Below are 21,716 nucleotides of genomic sequence, written 5' to 3' on the forward strand. Positions count from 1 at the left end.
CAGCTCAAGTTAAGAGCTAAGAATTTAATTAAATATCTATAATTACTTCATTTTTTCCTGCTTCTTTTTTAGTACATTTCTGCTAATGTACATTTAGTATATTTCTGCTTCTACTATGGCTCAACATTTTTCTAAGGTTGTGATTATTCTGAAAGGGTAAAGAAATATTTTCCCACATAGGATTCTGGGCTGCAAAAGTTAGTTTTTACAGTAAATAGGGAAGTTTCTCCAATCCATGTATCTGTCTAATAATGAGTTTACACTTATCATCAGATCTCTATAATTATTTCACTAGTTCACTGCTAGCATCTCTTTACTCTAACACTGCACATGACATGTTCCTAACAGATTAAAATACCACAGCTATTCCTCTGAGTGTACCATTCTTCTGCTCCAAACATATGGTGGCTCCTCACTGTAAAATATAAAGTTCAAAAGGCCTCTCCAGTCTCTCCAAAAATACGTCTGGCATCCTAAATTCTTATTTCTCACCACAGCAGTTCTCTGCTCTAGTCAAAATGAGGTCCTTTCTTTAAAGATAGCTCATATTTTGTTCTTGCCTCTCCCATCCACTTGAACTACATGGATCATCCTCCTCCTTTCATTTCTGTCATTCTAATCATTCTTCAAATCTGACTTTCCCAGCACTGTTCAATTCACATGGCAATTAATCACATTCTGTATTTTATCATTTCTTTCTAACTTGTGTGTTTACCTCTACATGGTGAACTGCACTGACCGTGGAGATGGGACCATGTCTAATGTTCTGTACAATCTCCTCCCTACGTCAATTCACCACGTGATAGCTTGTCCGTGTTTGATCTGCTGAGGTTACTAGAAAGCTTATATATAAACGTAATTAAGTATGCATCTCCTTAACTTACAGAGTCACATAATAATCCTATCCAAGGCCAGTTTTTTATCCTGAGCATTTCTCTTCAGTTTCATGGCTCTGCTGTTTATTTATTCACTGTTTAGAGAGCTACTGTGTATAGTAAGTATTTTCTATTTTTTAAAAAATGTTTAAAACATTAACCTAAACATTAACTTAGGGGTGTGAAACATTTTTTTTAAATTGTGGCTGCTCTGCCAACTTTCTTGAAGGACCTTGAAGAGATTCAGCAAGGCATAATGAGATAATTTTTCAAATTTACACCCCAGGCTTACATTTTCAAGCACATGAAGAAACATGAGCACTTATATGGTTAGTACTGAATCAGTAACACCTTCTGAGGGCTTATTTCCTCTAACCACGTGTGGAACCTAGGATCTAGCTGAAGGAATCAGCCTCTCTTCACGCCACCACCCAATTACCATGGGCTTTTCAGTTGTGTCAACATTCTTTCCTTGTTTGTCTGATTTAGGGTTTGCTCTAAATGTAGCACATGACGTATTTTTATTTTTAAATGAATTTTCACAGCTTTAAGATATAAGTCTTAATACTTTGAGGTCCCGGACACAAGACTCAGAACCACTGCTCTAGACCAAGATATAAAACCTGTTATTAACAATATACAGTATCATTTTTATTCAACTCACTAAAATGTATTAATTGTAAACTTTTTCTTTTTGCAAGGATACTTTTATTGTTAAGAAAAAGGAAATGACAGGACATGGCTGTGCAATAATGAATCCTGCAAAACGGCTCAACTGATAGGATACAACATTTCTACCAACGGTTGATGTCTCTCTCAAGACCTGCCCCGAGGAGCTGGAGATTTGGAGGGTGAGTCTCTCTTCTTAATGAGTTTCATTACTAACTTGGGCTCCCTTAAAATCTTTCAAGCCTATGGTTAAAAATTAAGTTATTCATTTACAGATATCCAAAAACTTTAAAACCCTACAAGGAAATACTTATTCAAATTACTGACTCTGAAACGTAGGGCAATTAAAAAAGAAAAAAAGAAGGCACTGTTTTGTCTCTCGGTGCTAGTGCGAAGATAAAAACACTACAGAGGTGCAGCTGACAGCTCATCAGTATTTCTAAGGAAGGTAAAGGGATAGAGTTTTGCTCTGATGAAGCACAGCAGGGTACAACAAAAATGGTTATCTAGTTCAACACAAAACACCTACAATGGCAACGTTAAGGTTAAGAAAGAAGTTATCCCCAGGTATTCAACTGGGCACACAGGGGCACTGAAAGTCGGGTCTTTAAAATAATAGCTCATTTCTCTATCACTAAGTTCTAGTGATGGTAGCAGCCTGCTGAAGGAGAAAGTGAGATATTTAAAAGGATGTTCTTTGCTTCAAAATTAAGATTCAAGGGAGAAGGAGAAGGAAAGGCAGACATACAGGGAGGAAATAAGTACAGCCCAACAAAAAGGTACTCGATGCCCATTACGTGACAACAAACAACTACAAAACAGAACTGTATCTCTACCTCCATTTCTAGACATTTCCTTAAACTGACTCCTTAACATGAAACATAGTATAATTTATTACAGATTTCATTATGTGAATGTATCATATCTAGTATTTACATTACAAAATTATTTTAAATGCTTAAGAAATAAAAGAAAACTTACCCCATCGCTTTCTCTATGTGGATTCAGCCTACTATAAACAGCTTCAATAACATTGCGCCTAAAAAAAATTATGCTTTAGTTTTATTAAATTACATACAATTACTAAGCTTCTGAGTATTTAAAATAATACTTCATCTTGAATATTCTCAAAAATTAACTGCCACACTAAATGCTTGCCAAGAACATAGTTTCTACATTTCACTTAGAATTTGATTCAGCACAAGCCATTTGTTCTTACTCACAAAGTAAGAGAACCTTCACCTTTTCAAAACACATGATAAGTAATTCCCTTAAAAAAAAAATGCCTTTGGATGAAATTTTAAAGTTCTTCTCTACTATAAGAACCACCAACCCATTTCATCTTTAGATAATTGATATACTTCTTCCCCAAAATTACTTAATTACTAATTATAAATGAACTCAAAATTAGTTCTTTTTGTTCTACTTACTTGCCAGCAAGACCTCCCCCAGGAGGCAAATTTGGGATATTTTCTGCAGACAAGATGCGCATGACATGGGCAAGATCAGGCATTCCTTCCTCACCAGACTTTTCCATAATTTCTGCAGGTTTTTAAAAAGAATTCCTAAATTAATGTGTTAACTCAGGATTCAGAGAGAGTGAAACAAGGGGAACTATTTGATAGTATCAATTTTATTTATTTATTTTTTAAATTTAAATTCAAGTTAACAGTATATTATTAGTTTCTGTAGTATCAATTTTAAAATGTAAAAAAAAGCAATTATCTTACGATCACACAAGGAATAAAAGTAATATAAAGTTATTTGCATACATAAAAGCAAAAACTAGAAGAAATGAAATGTTCAACATACAGGGACAGTTAAGAAAATTCTGGTATAGCCACTGAGTGAAATGGTTTACAATCACTAAAAATGATCCCTGTGAACACAGGATAGCTACCTGGAAAAACACTTTGATCTAATTTTATACAAGAATAATACAAAAGTTATTAATACTGTAATTCCAAAAAAAAAGTGACAGATGAATAAGGACTGTAAGGAGGAGAAAAATTAGGAATTGTTTTATAAAATTATTTAACTGAAGAACAGTTGACAAATACTATTAGTTTCAGGTGATTCGACAATTACACACATTATAAAATGCTCACCACAGTAAGTGTAGTCACCATACAATGTTAGTACAATATTACTGACTATATTTCCTATGCTGGACTTTTCAGCCCTGTGACCTCTTTGATAAGTGGAAGTTTATATCTTAGTCCCCTCCACCTAGTTTGCCTACCCTTCCTCTGGCAACCATTAGCTTGTTCTCCACACCTATGAGTCTGTTTCTGCTTTGTTTTTTAGATTCCATATGGAAACGAAACATTGTCTTATTTCACTTAGCATAATACCTTCTAGGTCCATCCATGCTGTTTTATAAGCTTTTTGATCCCAAGGTAGTTATGTTCCACAACAATTTAAAATACAAAAGGAGGGGCGCCTGGGTGGCTTAGTCAGTCAGGAATCTGCCTTTGGCTCAGGTCATGATTCCAGGGTCCTGGAATGGAGCCCCACATGGGGCTCCCTGCTCAGTGGGGAGCCTGCTTCTCCCTCTGCCTCTGCCCCTCCCCTGTACTCATTCTCTCTCTCATGAATAAATACAATCTTTTAAAATAAATAAATAAAATTAAAAAAGGAAAATAAATCAGAGAACTTGCTAAGGCTTAGAACAAAATAAAACATTTACACGTTCCATCTATATTTACAACTCATGAAAAACACATCTTTACAGCATGATTATTTGGCCAGTATTAAGACATAAACTCCTCAGGGCGCCTGGGTGGCTCAGATGGTTAAGCGTCTGCCTTCAACTCGGGTCATGATCCCAGGGTCCTGGGATCGAGCCCCACATCAGGCTCCTGGCTCAGTGGGAAGCCTGCTTCTCTTTCTCCCTCTGCCTCTCTCCCTGCTCATGCTCTCTCTGTGTGTCTCAAATGAATAAATAAAATCTTAAAAAAAAAAAAAAAGACATAAACTCCTCAAAAATCAGAGGATGCCAACTTACTTTTAAGACAACAAAAAAAGCAGTGTCCTCAGCAGCCACCATGCCTCAAGAGGCCCTCGCCATCACCGTAACCTCACCACTCCCATTTGACTCTGCCCCTGACTCCCCTCTATCTCCATAAAGACTCTATGCAGAGAAGCCTTCTCCTACTTCTAGATCTTCACATGTGCTTTTCCTTTGATTTGAAACACAATTTATGCCATTCCAACCAACCCATTTTTTGTTTTTTTTTAAAGATTTTTATTTATTTATTTGAGAGAGAGAGAATGAGAGATAGAAAGCATGAGAGGGAAGAGGGTCAGAGGGAGAAGCAGACTCCCTGCTGAGCAGGGAGCCCGATGTGGGACTCGATCCCGGGACTGCAGGATCATGACCTGAGCCGAAGGCAGTCGCTTAACCAACTGAGCCACCCAGGCACCCCCAACCAACCCATTTTGTATAGTTCGCTCATATTCAGGTTTCAACTTCACGTGTCAGTTTCTCAAATTCTTCTCCAACCCAAGCCTCAAGTCGGTGCACTGCTACATAATTTCCACTGTAGATGCTGTTCACTCTATCACAGATTGCAAGCTTCTTGGAGGCAGGACTGTCATCTTTCTGCCTTATACTTGTATCTCTATAGTACAGGATTTCTCATCCTTGGCACAACTGACATTTTGGATCGGCCACATCTTTTTTGTTTTTGTTTTTGTTTTTTTTTGGTGGAGGCCGTCTTGTGTATTACAAAATGTTAAGCAACACCCGCGGCCTCTCCTCACTATAGGCTAGTGACACCCTCTCAGTTATGACACCAAATATGTCTGCAGACATTGCCACAGTGAAAGAGAGAGAGAGAAAAGAATGAGTGTGTATGTCATAGAAAACAGAGGAGTCAAATGAATTGTAAACAAATGGGAAATCTAGGTAAAAGGTACTACATTGTACATGGGAGCTCTCTATATTTTTTCAACTTTTCTTTAAGTTTAAAATTACTGCAAAATAAAAAGTTAAAAAAAATAAGTACAGTTGATCCTTGAATGACTTAAGTTTCAACTGTGTGGGTCCACTTATATATGGCTTTTTTAATATTTTTATTTATGGCTTTTACAATATAGTACACTACCGTCAATATATTTTCTCTTTATGATTTTCTTAATAACATTTTCTTTTCTCTGGCTTACTTTATTGTAAAAATACATACATATACATATATAGCATATATAGGACATACAAAATATGTGTTAATTAACTGTTTATAAAGCTTCCGGTCAACAGTAGACTACTGTAAATAAGTTTTGGGGGATGTAAATGTACATTTTCAACTGAGGGGGAGAGTGGGAGGGGAAGGTGGGGAGAGTGGGTGTGTTTGCAGTCCCAACGCCCATGCTGGTCAAGGGTCAACTGTAAAATCAATTCTCTCTCACAACATCAATGCTGCCTCTTACCAGTAAGATAAAAACATATGGTATAATGAATTCCTATGATTAACTTGGGAGAAATTAGTGTTAGTGGAATTAGAGCACTTGATGTTCATGATAAGCCCTGAGGCAAATTTCACTGGACTCTTCACTACTAAAAGTATAATCAGGGAAAGAGGAAATAAAATGGCAAGATTTAACAGACTATTTTCAAATGTTTCTCTTTGGTGGTATAATAGACGTATTTGTTCTTTTTGTTCTACTATCTTTGGTGGTATAATAGGCATATTTGTCTTCTCCCTGCCAATAAATTCCCACACGTTGGTCCAAGATGTGATAGTAAATCTTAGGCAGAGAGATGCTTGTTTTTTAAGGCCTTGTTTTGAAATACTTAGTCGTTTTCTTAATTCTAAAAGAACTATTTGATAAACAAGGGAGAATACTCTCCCTTTCCTTCTAAATGAAAAAAAAAAAAAAATCACCTTCCTTACTTACCTTCAACCCGTGATTCCAAGTGCTTATCCAGCTCTGAATCTTTTCTCACTGCTTCATCTGAGACCTTGGGCGCATTTGAAAAGCAAACTAGTACAATACTCATGTTATCTCGGCTTCCCTGTATTTTAAAGAAAGAAGAAGAAAGAATTAGATTTCCATAGTCCAGCAACTTTCTATTATTTCATTCACAAGTTAATTACATTAAGCAATTATAGTTTATTTAAATCACCAGAATGTACACATTCAACGCATTAATTTCCATTCTAAAGAACTATTTGAAGCATTCCCTGAAGAAACAAGATCTCTAGATATGGGTAGATCTGTAATTATTTTATGACTTTTAATTCTGTGTACCTATTCTTACCCACCAGCACTCTACAACCTAAGAAATGAAGATACCTTCATATGTATTACATCTTCTAAACTCTGTTTCCCACTCAACCTGCATATTCCCAAAGTGGCTTACGCCCAAAAACACATGTTATCAAACAAATGTGCCATTTTCACCTAGCTAATTAACCCGCATCAGAGCAATGCTAGCAAAACTCTGAATTTGACATAGCTGAAAATTAATGATCATTTAGGATACCCAAGACACTACTGAACAATTAGAAGCAGAAAAGAAAACAGATTGTAAACTGTTCTGAGGATAAAGCAGCAAACAATGGAAGGTAACTGGATGGCTGAGATAGTGTAGTCAGATATAACTTGTGGAGAAAAGACATCAGATCATTATATAGAATCAAAAATTGTGTCAGTCTGCAGAGGGGAGCCAAAACTGCTAACTTAGGGACAAATTTTACTGTCGCCTTGGTAATCACACTACTATAGACAAATGATCTATATTTTTATTTATTTATTTTTTAAAAAAGATTTTATTTATTTATTTGAGAGAGAGAATGCTATAAAGAGAAAGAGAGCATGAGACAGGGGAGGGTCAGAGGGAGAAGCAGACTCCCCGCCGAGCAGGGAGCCCGATGCGGGACTCGATCCCGGGACTCCAGGATCACGACCCGCGCCCAAGGCAGTCGCTTAACCAACTGAGCCACCCAGGCGCCCCCTATATTTTAAAAGTAGCACTATTACCGTGAGATTACGAGAAATAAATTTAAAATCTTCTCGTAGCTTTTCCTATAGGTATATTACTTTAACTAAGTTTCTTAGAACAGTGACTGTTTCAACTCCCCCCACCCCCAAAATAAACTAAGTCAATGGAGGTGGTAGGCTACTTTTGTCTGACGGTGCAGTTTGTCAACCCAAGTGAAAAAAAGCTAAGGCCATACCCATTCTAGTCTTTTCAGTCATTATGGCCAGAATCTAGGCAGGCATTGTCTGGTCCAGGCTTGCCACCTTTCTGGAACCCATGTGACACAGCCAAAAAGACACAAAGGCCTTGAAAAACTTTTGCCACCACCTCCTAAAATTCCATGTAGCAAAGCTTGAAGACAGTGGAGGTCAGGCCTTAAGAAGGCTTCAAAAAGAGTAACTCTTTCCACAGACTCCCATGCTTTAGTGGGAGAAAATATCATGAGTATATAACCAGATTCTCCATATCTGAAAAAAAAAAATCAGGATTTCCAAAAAAATCAGAACTGGCCCAAACTAATTTCATTCTTTCATGAAATCCACCAAGACTTTCACAATGACTTCGTATTAGAAAATATGCACTGGCTGTATGAACATATATACATATCCACACAACCACACTATGGTTCCAAACAGCATCCTCCCCCCATCCCCCAAAAGAATCAATACATTCTACAGGGATCAGGATTGACCATATAAGTTCAGGTCAGGCGAAAGCTTTATACCAGAGATAATTAAAGTTACACACACACACACACAACACACAATTTCCATTAGGTTTTTATGTTACAAAAATTACATCTTATCAATTGGGAAATTAACTGAAAGATAGTTTCAGGAAGTTTACATAACAAAAAAATAAAGGAAATAATTTACATTTACACCTCAGCTCTGTGTGATTCCAATGATGCTTCTTCTATTTCTACATAAAGATGACTTTCAGGGGCGCCTGGCTGGCCAGAGAGTTGAACAACTGACTCTTTCAGTTTCAGCTCAGGTCATGATCTCAGGGTTGTGGGATCGAACCCACCCATTGCTCTAAGGCTCTGCACCCAGCCCTGAGCCTGCTTAAGATTCTCTCTCCCTCTCCCCTTACCCCTCCCCCAACCCTACCTCTAAAATAAATAAATCTTTAAAAAAAAAAAAGCCCCAGAATGCTACAGTGTACTCACAGAGATATTAAAAATGAGGGGAAACAGAGTGATACTCCACATTTGTGGCTACCCTGCAAACTAGTGTGAAGTAGTTCAGTTTTAACATCGGATAACACTATATTCCTCTCAAGGACATCCAATCTTTTCAAAGCCGGGGTTTTGAGAGTTGCTATGATAAAAAGCAAGTCCCATAAAAAAAAAAAATCAACGTGATACAGGAAATGAGGGTGGCTGTGCCCAATGACTCCAAGATCTGAGAAGCTGTGCAGTGAACAGGTACACATTATCTTGTTAGTATGTAACTGCAGTATCTCTCTTTCTTAAAGATTTACTTATTTTAGAGAGAAAGAAAGAGAATATGAGCGGGGGGGGGGGCAGGAAGGGGCAGAGGGAGAGGGAGAAAGAGAATCCCAAGCAGACAGCCCACTGAGCACACAGCCCCACGCTGGCTCAATCCCACCACTGTGAGATCACGATCTGAACTGAAACCGAGAGTCGGACACACAACCAACTGAGCCACCCAGGTGTCCCTGTAACTGCAGTTTCTTAAAGAATGAAATAAAAGATTTTTTCAATGTATATGTATTATTTTGTGAAGACATATATATACTCATTAAGTTTGGCTCTAACCATATAATACTTGTATCTGCTAAGTATTAATATGGCTAAGTAGCACTACAAAAAAATTCTGAGATACTCGGGCACCATGGGACCAAGAAAGTTTGAGAACTGCTACGCTATAGACTATACTTTTACATTCAGTCCTTCCCTTCCATACTCCAAAATACCCAACCACACTCCACTCTAATACTATTTATGTCTATTTTTGTGTTATTTAGAATTATATTTTCTGAAAGCTATAACAGAAAAACTCCTGAGTTTAGAGCTAAACAATTTTAGGGGGTATATGGGTACATTTTTCATGTTCTATTACTAATCTGGAATGGCGCGGCCTTTGGAAAATAAGCCAAAAAGACACAAAGGCCCTGAAAAACTTTTGCCACCACCTCCTAAAATTCAATGTAGCAAAACTTGAAGACAATGGAGGTCTTGACTCTTGGTTTCAGCTCAGGTGTGAGCTGAAATTTTCCCTCAATTTTATCCAACTATCAGATACTATCTCATGTCTTAAAATAAATAGGCTTCTGGTAAGTGTATATAAGCTGAATTCAGGAAAATCAAATAGTATTTTAAAAGAAAAAATAAAACAATTTAAAGGAACATTGACTTTTACAATTTAAGAAAAAGCAGGTGGCAAAGTAACATGCATAATATGATCCATTTCTGTAAAAAACAAAAAACAAAAAGGAAGGGAAAGAAAACCCTATTTTTATATTTCTATATGTTTGTATGAATAAACACAGAATTATGTGGAAGAATATGTGGCTGCTTAAGGGGGACGATATTTTTAAAAAGGACAGAAATACAAACATCTTCGGATTTGTTCACAAATGTTCTTATTAATCTTGTAATTATTGAAAAAAGAAAAGAGAACTCTTAGTATTTCCATTCGGAAAAACTTTTTCATCAAACCCTCTGTGAAACATTGGCAACGGACACATCAAACTTGAATCAGGAAATGTGAGTTCTAGTCTTGGCTTCAACACTCATCAAAATATGATTTAACAGCTATCTTTTAATGTCAAACCTCTATTTCCTTACTTGCAAATTAGAAATGGATTTTTATTTCGTTCATCTCAGGCTACTAGGAGGACAAATGAGTGTTATTTATAAGTTATGAAAGGCTATGCAAACAGCAGTTATGTAGTCTATGCAACCTGAATTAGCGTAAATACCATGAATGCTACTAGCATTGGCAATAAAATAGGAAGACTGCTTTCTTAGGGACTATTCTCTCCTAGAGTTACGTATCTTAAGAGAGTAATGCCTGAGTGGAGTCATCCAACACTTATTGCTTCATATTCCTAAGTGGCAATCCTGAAAAAGATTATCATTAGCAATAATAATGCTAACTACCTTTTTTTTTTTAAAGATTTTATTTATTTGACAGAGAGAGACACAGAGAGAGAGGGAACACAAGCAGGGGGAGCAGGAGAGGGAGAAGCAGGCTTGCCGCGGAGCAGGGAGCCCGATGTGGGGCTCGATCCCAGGACCCTGGGATCATGACCTGAGCCAAAGGCAGACGCTTAAGGACTGAGCCACCCAGGCACCCCAATGCTAACGACCTTTTATAGTTGTGAAAATTAAATGCATTACGGTATGTGTAAAGTGCTTAGAATAGCATCTGGCTCATAGAAAGCAATAATTTACTAATGTTATTGTGATTATGACGATTATCACAATCTCCCAAGATTTCATGAGTTAACATATAAATGCTTGTAAACTATTAGGGCATGACAAGTGTTATAAGTGTTAGAAAATATTAACACATCATTTAAATCTATTATCAGGGAATCTTCTACTTAAATATCAGACCTACTCTCTTTCCTCCTGAAATAGCTAGCACCTACTGAGTAATCGCTAAGTGCCAAGCACTGAGCTAAAGTGCTTTCCATGGATTTTAAAATTTTGTATTCAATCTTTCAAAGTTCAAAGCAATCATACCCTATTTTAATCATATTGTTTTATAACACTGCTAACCCCTTGTTTTACACTACAAACAAGTGACAAATTATGGAGTTAGAAAAAGAAATGGGTAAGAAGTTCTAACATGCAAAGGTTCAAAATATTCATAGGTCTGTTATGTTTCAACACAAAAGTTAACTAAGCTTCTCAAAACTGATTCAATTTGGGGGCACCTGGGTGGCTCAGATGGTTAAGCATCTGCCTTTGGCTCAGGTCATGATCCCGGAGTCCTGGGATCGAGTCCCGCATGGGGCTCCCTGCTCAGCAGGGAGTCTGCTTCTTCCTCTCCCTCTACTGCTCCCCCTGCTTGTGCTCTCTTGCTCTGTCAAATAAATAAAATCTTAAAAACAAAAAAAAATGATTTCAACTTGGGGCACCTGAGTGGCTCAGTCAGTTGAGCATCCAACTCCTGATTTCAGCTCAGGTCATGATCTCAGGTTGTGAGAGGGAGCCCCACACCCCACCTGAGACCCCGCACTCGGGAATCTGCTTGAGATTCTCTCCCCCCCCCCATACCCTCCAGTGCACACTCCCACTCTAATTAAAAATAAAACCAAAAAACTGACTTCAATTTGAATGCAGCTTCATTCTAAGGAACTATGGTGGCCAACTTCCACTAAAATTGAATGACTCATGGGTTCCAACCTCTTGTCCCTATTACTGTCATTTATCATTTCTGAGATTCTAGGAATCCAGGATATTTAATACCATCACCAGGAATATTTAATTACTGATCAAAGATGTCAAGCAAAGATCCACCACCAGAATCATTTGACCCCCTCCAAAAGGGTGGGGTCAAAATTCCTGAAAACGAACATCCTTTCAATGGAAGGGAGAATGCAGTTTATCCACAATACAAGCTTCTCTTTTACTCCAAATTGATTTTTGGCTATTCCCTTCGAAACAACACACCATTCTTTCAACAAAATACTATACAATCATGACAAATGATTTAGACTGATACCTACAGACATGGAGATCTCGCTACAACGTACTGTTGCACAAAAAAGCATACCATAGAATAACAAGTATAATGATCTCCTTTTTATAAAAATATACATACTAACAGGCAGGCAAAAAAGACTGGAAAGATATATACCAATGAATGGAGCCAACTTCAGTGAGTGGCAAAATGTTTGAATGTTTCTTTATATGTCTGGGATTACCTGGAATTTTTTTTTAATAGCTAAGTATATACTTGTTTTATAATCAGGGAAAATGCTGTCTTCATCTGCTAGTCAGGCAAAAAAACATCTGCTTGCTTTTGTCTCAAAAAGCTGCAGGTCAGAATCTCTCCACGTGGAGTCCAAAGGGAAGACATTTTTAGAGCCTATTCGATCACTGACAACCATCAATACTTTTGTAATTAACCTATCCAGAGAAGTAAAAAAAAAAAAAAAAGGTATACAGTATGCTTAAGGGAAAAAAGACAAAAAAACCAAAAACCAAAAACCTTTGAAAAGCTAAAGGAACCATCATTTAAAATCCTTTCAGAAAAAAGCTGCCAACTGGAAACACCAGCCCTTAAATTTTCTCTATCTGAAGTTGTCTCTTCCCATTCTATGAAAAAGAAGTAGACACTTCACCAAAATCTGGGTATTTCCAAAGACTCAGAGAACTTCCGAAACTTTCTGGCTGTGTCTGTACCTCCCAAAGAAACTTATGTGGTGGGGAGAAAGAACAGCTCTAATCTAGACAGAATAAGTAAGTCAAAACCTTTATTTCATATAGCCAAAGGTTAGTTTTGCCTTGATATCTTTTTAATCAGAGTCATACAATACTCACATATTCTAGGCACTGGCCAGATAACTCAAATTTTAACTGATTGCTATACAGGCACTGTCAAAAACCCACCTGAAACTACTGAATATTTTAAAAACATTCAAGGGAATTGCTAAATGTCTGTTAGTCTGGATTTGCTTTCTCTATTACTATCTCAAGTTAAGATTCACAGGACCTTACAAAACTAAACTAAATGTTACTGATCCACAGGAATTCTTCCAGCATTATATTTTATACTACTCTTTGGTTTTTAATCAGTGACGACAAAAACATCTATACAAAAAGAATGCTGGTATCTTCTACAAAAGTTAAGATATGCTCTACCATGTCATGTAACACTTAGATAAAGCCACATGTAAATTCTTTTTTGATTTTGTTGCTAGGAAAGAGCTTCTTTTACTAAACAATAAGAAATACACAATTTACACTTTTACTTCAGTTTCCATCTTAGCTGCTAGGAGGCTCAGATCTAAATTACAAAACCTGACCTAGCCTAGGTCTCTGGTTTATCTTCCAATATTATACATGGCTTTTGATCTTTTGTATATTTATTACAGAAATATATCATATACATAATTCATTAAACTGCTTCAAAATTAGGCATGAGACCTCTGTTGCCAATACTGAGAATTTAAATCAAAAGGCACAATTCTATATAGATGCCTCAGCCACAGCAACAAGCCATAAAGTACTTAAATGACAACAAATGCCACAAATTTATTAATCTTCAAACTAGAAGGTTGAGGCAAACAAGGCTGGCCAAAAAAAAAAAAAAATTCTGGTGAAGAAAGTAATTTAAAAATATACAGATTTTCCCTAATGAAAAGTTTTTCTTTTAAATTTAAGTCTGGTTAATTGTACTTACCGTGCCTTTTCAAAATTAACAGGGTATTTTAATTATAACAAAAAGACTTACATACCTTATGTAAACAAGTGTCCACTACCCAATTGCACACATTTTCCAGGTCATCAGATACCTCAAGCCTAGATTTAACAAATTCACAGAGCTCCTCATTACTCATAACATCCCAGATCCCATCACAAGCCAAGATGATAAATTCATCCTCTTCTGCTCTTAAAATTTCATAAACCTCAGGCTCTGGAGAAACAAGTTGTTCTGTTGGGCCCTTGCCATCAACACACTTGTAATCATAGTCCCCCAAAGCACGAGACACTGCTAATGAACCATTAACACGTTGTATCATTACGCTGCCTCCTGCATTTTGGATTCGCTCCTTCTCCCTTGGATTGCAAGGTTTGTGATCCTGGGTAGAAAAGCAGACTTGTCCATTCCTATACAGAACAGCACGTGAATCACCACAGTTGATAAAGTAGATATGCTTAGGTGAAATCAGGACCCCCACTGCGGTTGAACCACTTCTGTCCATTCCGTTTCTGAGGTCTGAAAAGTTACGCATGTATTCATCAATTTTCAAAAAGCCAGTTCTGATGCCATTCTTGACATTTTCCACGGAGGGCTCAAGAGCAGATCCTGATTTTCCAGCTGCCCTAAAGTCTTCATTATTAGTGATGTGTTCTAATAAATGTGTTGAGCAGTAATTTGCTACTCGAGATCCAGCATGACCATCATAAACTGCAAAAAATGACCAGTCTTCCAAGCCGTGAGGAATACCTACAACAGCTGTGTGTGCATCTTCCATTTCTACTCTCCATCCTTGCATGCTGCTCAGGCCATAACGTAAACCATTCCCAGCACCATGAGCGTTATGTTTCTCAGTTTTGGGTTTATCCAAAAATGCACCCATGTTTAATAATGAATCTGAAAGAAAACAAAAATTGTCAAGGGTTATATGTTTAAATCTGTCAGAGGATTATCTACAATATTCCATCTATTCTCTAGTAACGCCTATCTCAAATATATTTTTCAGTATTATCTGAATTTACTGAACAAAAAAGAAACCAAGAAAATTTCCCCATACATCCTTATTCTAGAACAGTGGTTTCTCAATCCTAGCACATTAGAATCATCAGACCAATTAAATCAGAATCCCTAGGGATGAGACCCAGATATCAGTATTTTTTTTTAAGCCTCTCTGGTGATTTCAATGTGCAGTAAGTTGAAAAGCACTGTACCAGCAAAGGAAAACTAAGAAACACAACCTGCTTAAGTTTTCTTAAATATTCAATTTATAAGAGAATTCAGGGTTCAATATAGAAGACTGAACCATCAGAATATTCAGAATGGTGTTGCATCTTTTCTAATACATTAAGGTACTATTTAATATATTTCATAAAGACTTCCAAAAGCATGTATTGTGAGATACTTTCCCCCAGTGATCCGGACAACCCCCAAATTTAATCAAAACATAAAATCTCCATTCTACAAACATCTGATTTTATCAAAGCTTTACTGTTTATCAAATTAAAAACTTTACTTGGATTGACTGAAATCTATTACTTAGAGTCTGTTAAAACAATATAAGTTTAATGATGTGCTACAGAACATACTTAACATTGCTGTGTTTTCTAATCCGTGAAGTAGCATTAGGACAACTTCTACTCAGTACTGACAGACTTAACAATCCACAGACAGGATTATAAAGTACTCCTATGCATCCCTCTCCCTCCTGACTTCACTATTATTTTAGAATAAAGCTTTTCCAATTTCAAATGACCTGGACTAGAGTGGTGGTTCTCCAAATAAGCATGCAGATGCCCTGGTAGTTTCCCACCTACAATCCTGGCCCTAAAACTCACTAGCCGTGTGACCTTGAGTAAAGTGCTTAATCACTTTACTTCAAATTCCTCCTGTGAATTAATCAGTCACTTTTCCCTTCTCCTCCTCTCTGGCAAATGGGTATCACAACAATAATACCTACACTTCACAGGGTTGCAGTGAAGAATGAGTTGATGTAGTGTGCTTAGAACAGTACTTGAAACAGAGTAAAACCATAAAATGTTTGTTATTTGCTCAAAATGCAGATTCCATAGCCCATCCACACACCCAAAGTTGTTTTTTTCCAGTACATCTTTGATGGGGACCTTTGAAAGAGCATGCTGGCGGGGCGCCTGAGTGGCTCAGTCATTAGGCGTCTGCCTTCAGCTCAGGTCATGATTCCAGGGTCCTAGGATCGAGCCCCGCATTGGGCTCCCTGCTCTGCGGGAAGCCTGCTTCTCCCTCTCCCACTCCCCCTGCTTGTGTTCCCTCTCGCTGTGTCTCTATCAAATAAATAAATAAAATCTTAAAAAAAAAAAAAGAAAGAAAGAAAGCTACAGGGAACATTAAGAATCAAAAGGAACCTGGAAGTCCAGCTTTGGAAAACCATCAAATGAGCACCCACCCCCCAACTCTCATAACAAACAAGGAGCCAAATACTGTGAAAGTTACACCCAGAAGAGCCTTGCTTGCTTGCGGGTACTCTCACTGCTAGGATTCCTACCTGCTGTCTGTTTCCTTCTGAAGTTTCTTGCTCAAGATTCAAAGTCCAGGAAATGAGTATCTGACTGAGCTTAGGTCACTAGTACACTGTCTGGCTTTATCGGGGACTGCATTCTTTCACAAATAGGTCATTTTTTTTTAAAGATTTTATTTTATTTATTTATTTAAGTAGGCTCTACAACCAGCATGGGGCCCAGCGTGGGGCTTTAACTCATGACCCTGAGATCAAGACCTGAGCTGAGATCAAGAGTCGGATGCCTAACTGACTGAGCCACCCAGGTGCCCCTAAAGATATTATTTATAAATAATCTCTATACCCAACGTGAGGATCGAACTTACAACCCTGAGATCAAGAGCTGCATGCTGTTCCGAATGAGCCAGCCAGGCACCCCACAAATTGGTCGTTTTTAAGTCCCAAATTGATATTTTAAAGTTGGGGTTGTCCCTTAATGATTTTGTATTTTACTTATTTTTAAGTAATCTCTTACACCCAATATGGGGCTCAAACTCACAACCCCAACATCAAGAGTCAAAACACCTTCTGACTGAGCCAGCCAGGTGCCCCTGATTTAATTTTTCAAACATGAAATATCACATATATGAGAGTTTACATAATGTATACATTTGGCCAAAGAGTAATAAAATGAACACCTATGTACCCACCATACAATTTAAGAAGTAGAACATTATCAAGACCACCGAGGCATCCTATTATCCTGAATGTTATCATCAGTATTCCTTGTAGTTTAACCATCTGAGGCATAGTTTTAATATGTTTGACACTATACATTGATGTGAAGTACAATAAATGTTTACTCCAGTATTTTTGGTTTCGGCTCACCACTATATTTTCTGAGCTTCATCCACATTGATACAGAGCCATAGTTCACTATATGCGACTATATGCTCATGTACAATTTTTATCTATTCTACTATCAATGAATATGAGTTATTTTTCATTTTTTAAAATAAAACAGTGCTATTGTAGAGTTTTCCTAGAATATATACCAACATTCCCAAGTACTTAAAGTATGCAAATCTGACAGTTACTATACATGATCTTTTTTTTTCCAACAAAGATCACAAAACAGGGGCACCTGGGTGGCTCAGTCAGTTAAGCGTCTGACTTCAGCTCAGGACATGATCTCAGGGTCCTGGGATTGAGCCCTGTGTAGAGCCCCGCATCAGGCTCCTGGCTCAGCGGGGCATCTGCTTGTCCCTCTCTATCTCCCTCTGCCTCTCTCCCCGCTCGTGCTCACGTGTGCGCTAATAAATAAATAAATAAATAAAATCTTTAAAAAAAAAAAACAACACAAAACCATTACCTTTCCAAAGGTTTATTTCCCAAATGCTCATTTGCTAACACTACTTTCTTTAAAATAGTTACCTTCTTGGTAAGTAACCTTTATCCTTAATGGGAAGATTGTGTGTGTCTGTGTGTGTGTGTGTGTGTGTATTCTCTTTTATCTAAAAGTATCTGCATACTGCTGTGGAATTAGCAACTTCTATTTTAAGTTGTATTATTCTTCAAAAGCAAAGAACTTTGCTATGAGATAATCAGCAAACTTCTATGCAGTAAAATGTACTTCTTGGTCATTTCTCATATAAGCACTGTAAAAACTAGATTTATTTTTTTAAAGATTTGAAAGAGAGCGCGCACACGTGCCAACAAGGAAAGGGGGAGCGGGGGGGGGAGGGTGGGTTGCAGAAGGAGGGGAGACAGAGAATCCCAAGCAGACTCAGTGCTGAGTACAAGGTGGGTGGGGCTTAATCCCCCAACACTGAGATCACAACAGGAGCCAAAAATCAGGAGTCCAACACTCAACCAACTGAGCCACCCAGGTGTCCCCAAAACCTACTGTATTTATTTTAAAGTTAAAGGTCTTGTTTTTATAAAATTAACTACATTGATGGCACACTAACAGCCCTTTATAAACTCCTGGTTCAATTTCTTTGCTGCAGTAATTTACCTATGAATGATGGAGTAAATGATTTTTACCTTAAGTAACTATGACTTTCTTCCATAAAAGGTTGTCTTTGTAAAGAAGTCATTTACTACTGAAAATATACATTTGCCTAGCATCTCTTTGCTTTTGCTACTCACCCCCCAAAAACAGTCATTATTACTGAAACACAAGTTAGCAAACACTAAGGAGAAAGTATGTTACAACATCTATATTTTATTAAAATAAAATCAATCGTAAAGCAAATCTTCTACAATGTACAATTATTCTGATACTGGTTTCTTCACATCAGCACTGTATACTGAAATACTGCATGTTTCAAAGGCATCTGATGACAAAGAAATGTGTTTTAATTTTTTGCCATACATTCCATGTTATTTCTGTCATTTTGACCAAGACAGAAAAAACAAGGGTTTCCCCAGTGACATTGCTATCTTTTACTGTTCAAAAGAAACCTCAAAGGGCCTTGTAAACATTTATAATTTAGTGCAGTTTTGCACTCTACTGATGGCTTTATCAAACATCTCTGGGGAAAAAAAAACTCAAAGGTTTTTATACTCAGGATGCCTAATTTTTAAATGACTTGCTAACTTGTTATGATTTCATGCTATCATTTAGTTACATGTCAAACAACACTGTACCTCAGGCAAGGTACAGTTCCAATAATATAGATCCATATTTCAAACAATCTTCCTCAACAATCTCAGATTTTTTTGCACTTGATATTTCAATCTGATTGTATCATAGTTTTTACCCCAGGATGAGAGCTTATACTGGTATTAGGAGTTCTAACATTTTTTATGTGTATGCCTGTGTGTGCTTTATTATAACTACAATCAATCTTTTTTGATAGGAGTCTTTTTCAGTCACTTGCTCACTTTTTGAAGCAGCTTCATTAAAACCTAATCATATGAAAATCAACATAATCACAGGTACACTTCAATCACGACGATGACGAATATAAGTGAGGAAGTGAAAATTCCACCCTTCCTTAGGATCTCTCATCAGCACATTGGACCTACTAACAGTGTGGGAAGCCAGGGCCAATCACCGTATTAAAAGCAATTTGCCTTTTTCAAGATGAAGGACTATAATAAGGAGAAGTTCTAATTTTTAAAAAACTTAATACTGATGGCTTGTTCTGTGAACCCACATTCAGAGATCAGTGATGTATACAACTCTGTGGGCACAGACTTTTTACGAGATTGAGAATGTATGCACAGCGAGCATTATCTAAAGACTGAACACATCTGTCTTTTTCCATTGCTGCCTTTGAGGAAAATACATTAGTGAAACCACAGCAGCATATGACTTTTTCAATCAATATATCATAATTGTACTATGAAGTAAGAATCTGACAAATGATATTTTAAAAGGGGTTCTCATACTTGGAAGATTAGGGACTCGTCTTTTATTTATTCTAAGTAATTTGCTTAAATCACTCTAAGTAATATTTTTATTTCTATTTTTTTATTTTTACTATGACTTTTTTTTAGGTAAACTCCAAGCCCAATGTGAGGCTCAAACTCACAACCTGGAGATAAAGAGTCACATGCTCTACTGAGCCAGCCAGGTCCCCAAGTAATCACATTTTTAAAATCACTTAAAAGGTTTCACATGTGTTTACATATTATATAGCATTCAATTCTGGGATGACCCTACAATTTCTCATTTATAATTAGTGCTTAAGTTCCAGCAATAAATTATACATACTTTTAATGTATCTGGCAAAAGAATACTTCAGCTTCTTTCAATCAACTGAAAATTACAAACAACAACAGTACAACAGTTACTCATTCAAATATTTTCTTTCCCCCCTCCCCTTTATTATTATTATTTTTTAAAGTAAACTAGCCCCAATGCGGGGCTTAAACTCATGACCCCAAGACCAAGAATCACATGCTCTACCAAATGAGCCAGCCAGGTGCCCCTCATTCAAGTACTTTCTGAGTACATGCTGCATGCCAAGCACTGTATCAGGTACTAGGAATAAGTTGTCCCCTTCCCTAAAAGAACTTCTAGTCTGGTGGAAGATAAAGACCAGTACACAGATTATGAAGGCACCCAGTGATATAGGGTACAATGGGTATGCCAACAGGAGGTGTCAAAGATAGCCTCATGTATTTAAAAATTTTCCAGGGACACCTGGCTGGCTCAGTCAGTGGAGGATGTGACTCCTGATTTTAGGGTTTTAAGTTTGAGCCCCGAGTTGGGTGTAGAGATTTCTAAAAAATAAATCCTAAAAAAAACACAAAGATTAAAAAAAAAACTTTTTTTCTAAAGGAAGAAGCCCAAGCTGATACTTACATGATGGAAATGGGAGAAGAAATTAGCATATACAAAGACCAAAAGAAGAGTAAGAGCACAATTAATTTGGTATAACTGGTATGTGTATATTTGTATGTGAGTATATACATGAGCATTTCAAGGGGGAAAGCAGAAGCACTGAAATCCTAAGAATAACATTATTTTCACTGAAATGTCCATTATCTACTTATCTTAGAATCATGGATTTGAGAACTCAAAAATGTGTCATCCTCTTCTTGCCTGAGAAAGTAGTAAACCCATCTGACAAGTGTGCTTTTTACTGAGAAGAACAAATACGGGAAAAAGTTCTAGAAGACGTCCTAAAATTTAGATGAGTTATCTATAGTTTACATTCTTCTGTAGAATAAGCCTCCACATAAAAAATTCTGATACCTTTGAGTTTGCTTACAAACCAACCCTGAAAGGGAGTAAGCGTGGAAGGTGGGCAACTTTTAAATATAAATCAAATTTCAGAGAGACTTGAAGGGCTGTTCAAATACACCACAATGTTCAAAATAAGGTCAAATATATGCAAATACACATAGTCAAAAGGTACTCACAGTACCCATCACCAGATAATTAAAACAGTTGCAAAACTGAATTTCGGGTTCCCTTTTTTCCTAAATCCTTCTTCAGCTCATTCACAATCATCTCTCTATTCCTTAGGTCCAATGAATCCATAGGACAGAGGCTTTTTTCTCCCTTTCCCCATGAACATGTCTAGGGACTAGAACTTCATCTAAAGAACTGGATTCATAGCTGCTGGAGAAGAAAAAAGCCTAGTCTCTGATTACAAAACACCCAAGATTCAATGGATTGTATTTACTATTATTTCTAAAAGCATTAAATATAGTGCACTTAGTTAACAATTATTCCGATGATAAACTCTCTAACAAGAAAAATTATCTGAAGCATTGTTCTTTAAAAGTTTCTCTGAATTTAAAGTTCTAGGTCCTTTGCCTTAGCTGACAGACCATGGTTGATTTGTTCCCAT

The 21,716-nt window shown here is 37.1% G+C and overlaps 1 protein-coding gene across 3 annotated transcripts in view; it reads right to left on the reverse strand.

Annotated features, from left to right (window-relative positions):
* PPM1B (protein phosphatase, Mg2+/Mn2+ dependent 1B) overlaps positions 1-21,716 on the reverse strand; it is a 75,047-nt gene that overhangs the window by 10,604 nt on the left and 42,727 nt on the right. For 2 of the 3 annotated variants that reach the window (XM_028104072.2, XM_028104070.2), the window contains exons 2-5: positions 13,972-14,831; positions 6,444-6,561; positions 2,975-3,086; positions 2,526-2,583 (exon numbers count right to left, since the gene is read on the reverse strand). In XM_028104072.2, coding sequence (XP_027959873.1) covers positions 2,526-2,583; positions 2,975-3,086; positions 6,444-6,561; positions 13,972-14,817 — 1,134 coding nt within the window. In that variant the 5' untranslated portion in view covers positions 14,818-14,831. Of the gene's footprint in view, positions 1-2,525; positions 2,584-2,974; positions 3,087-6,443; positions 6,562-13,971; positions 14,832-20,128; positions 20,174-21,716 lie in introns of all 3 variants that reach the window. The other variant, XM_028104071.2, reaches the window with a different exon arrangement.

Source organism: Eumetopias jubatus, unplaced genomic scaffold, assembly GCF_037043125.1.
Source record: "Eumetopias jubatus isolate StellerSeaLion01/CBP00866 unplaced genomic scaffold, mEumJub1_p1.0 scaffold_9, whole genome shotgun sequence".
In the NCBI taxonomy this organism is placed as follows: Eukaryota; Metazoa; Chordata; class Mammalia; order Carnivora; family Otariidae; genus Eumetopias; species Eumetopias jubatus.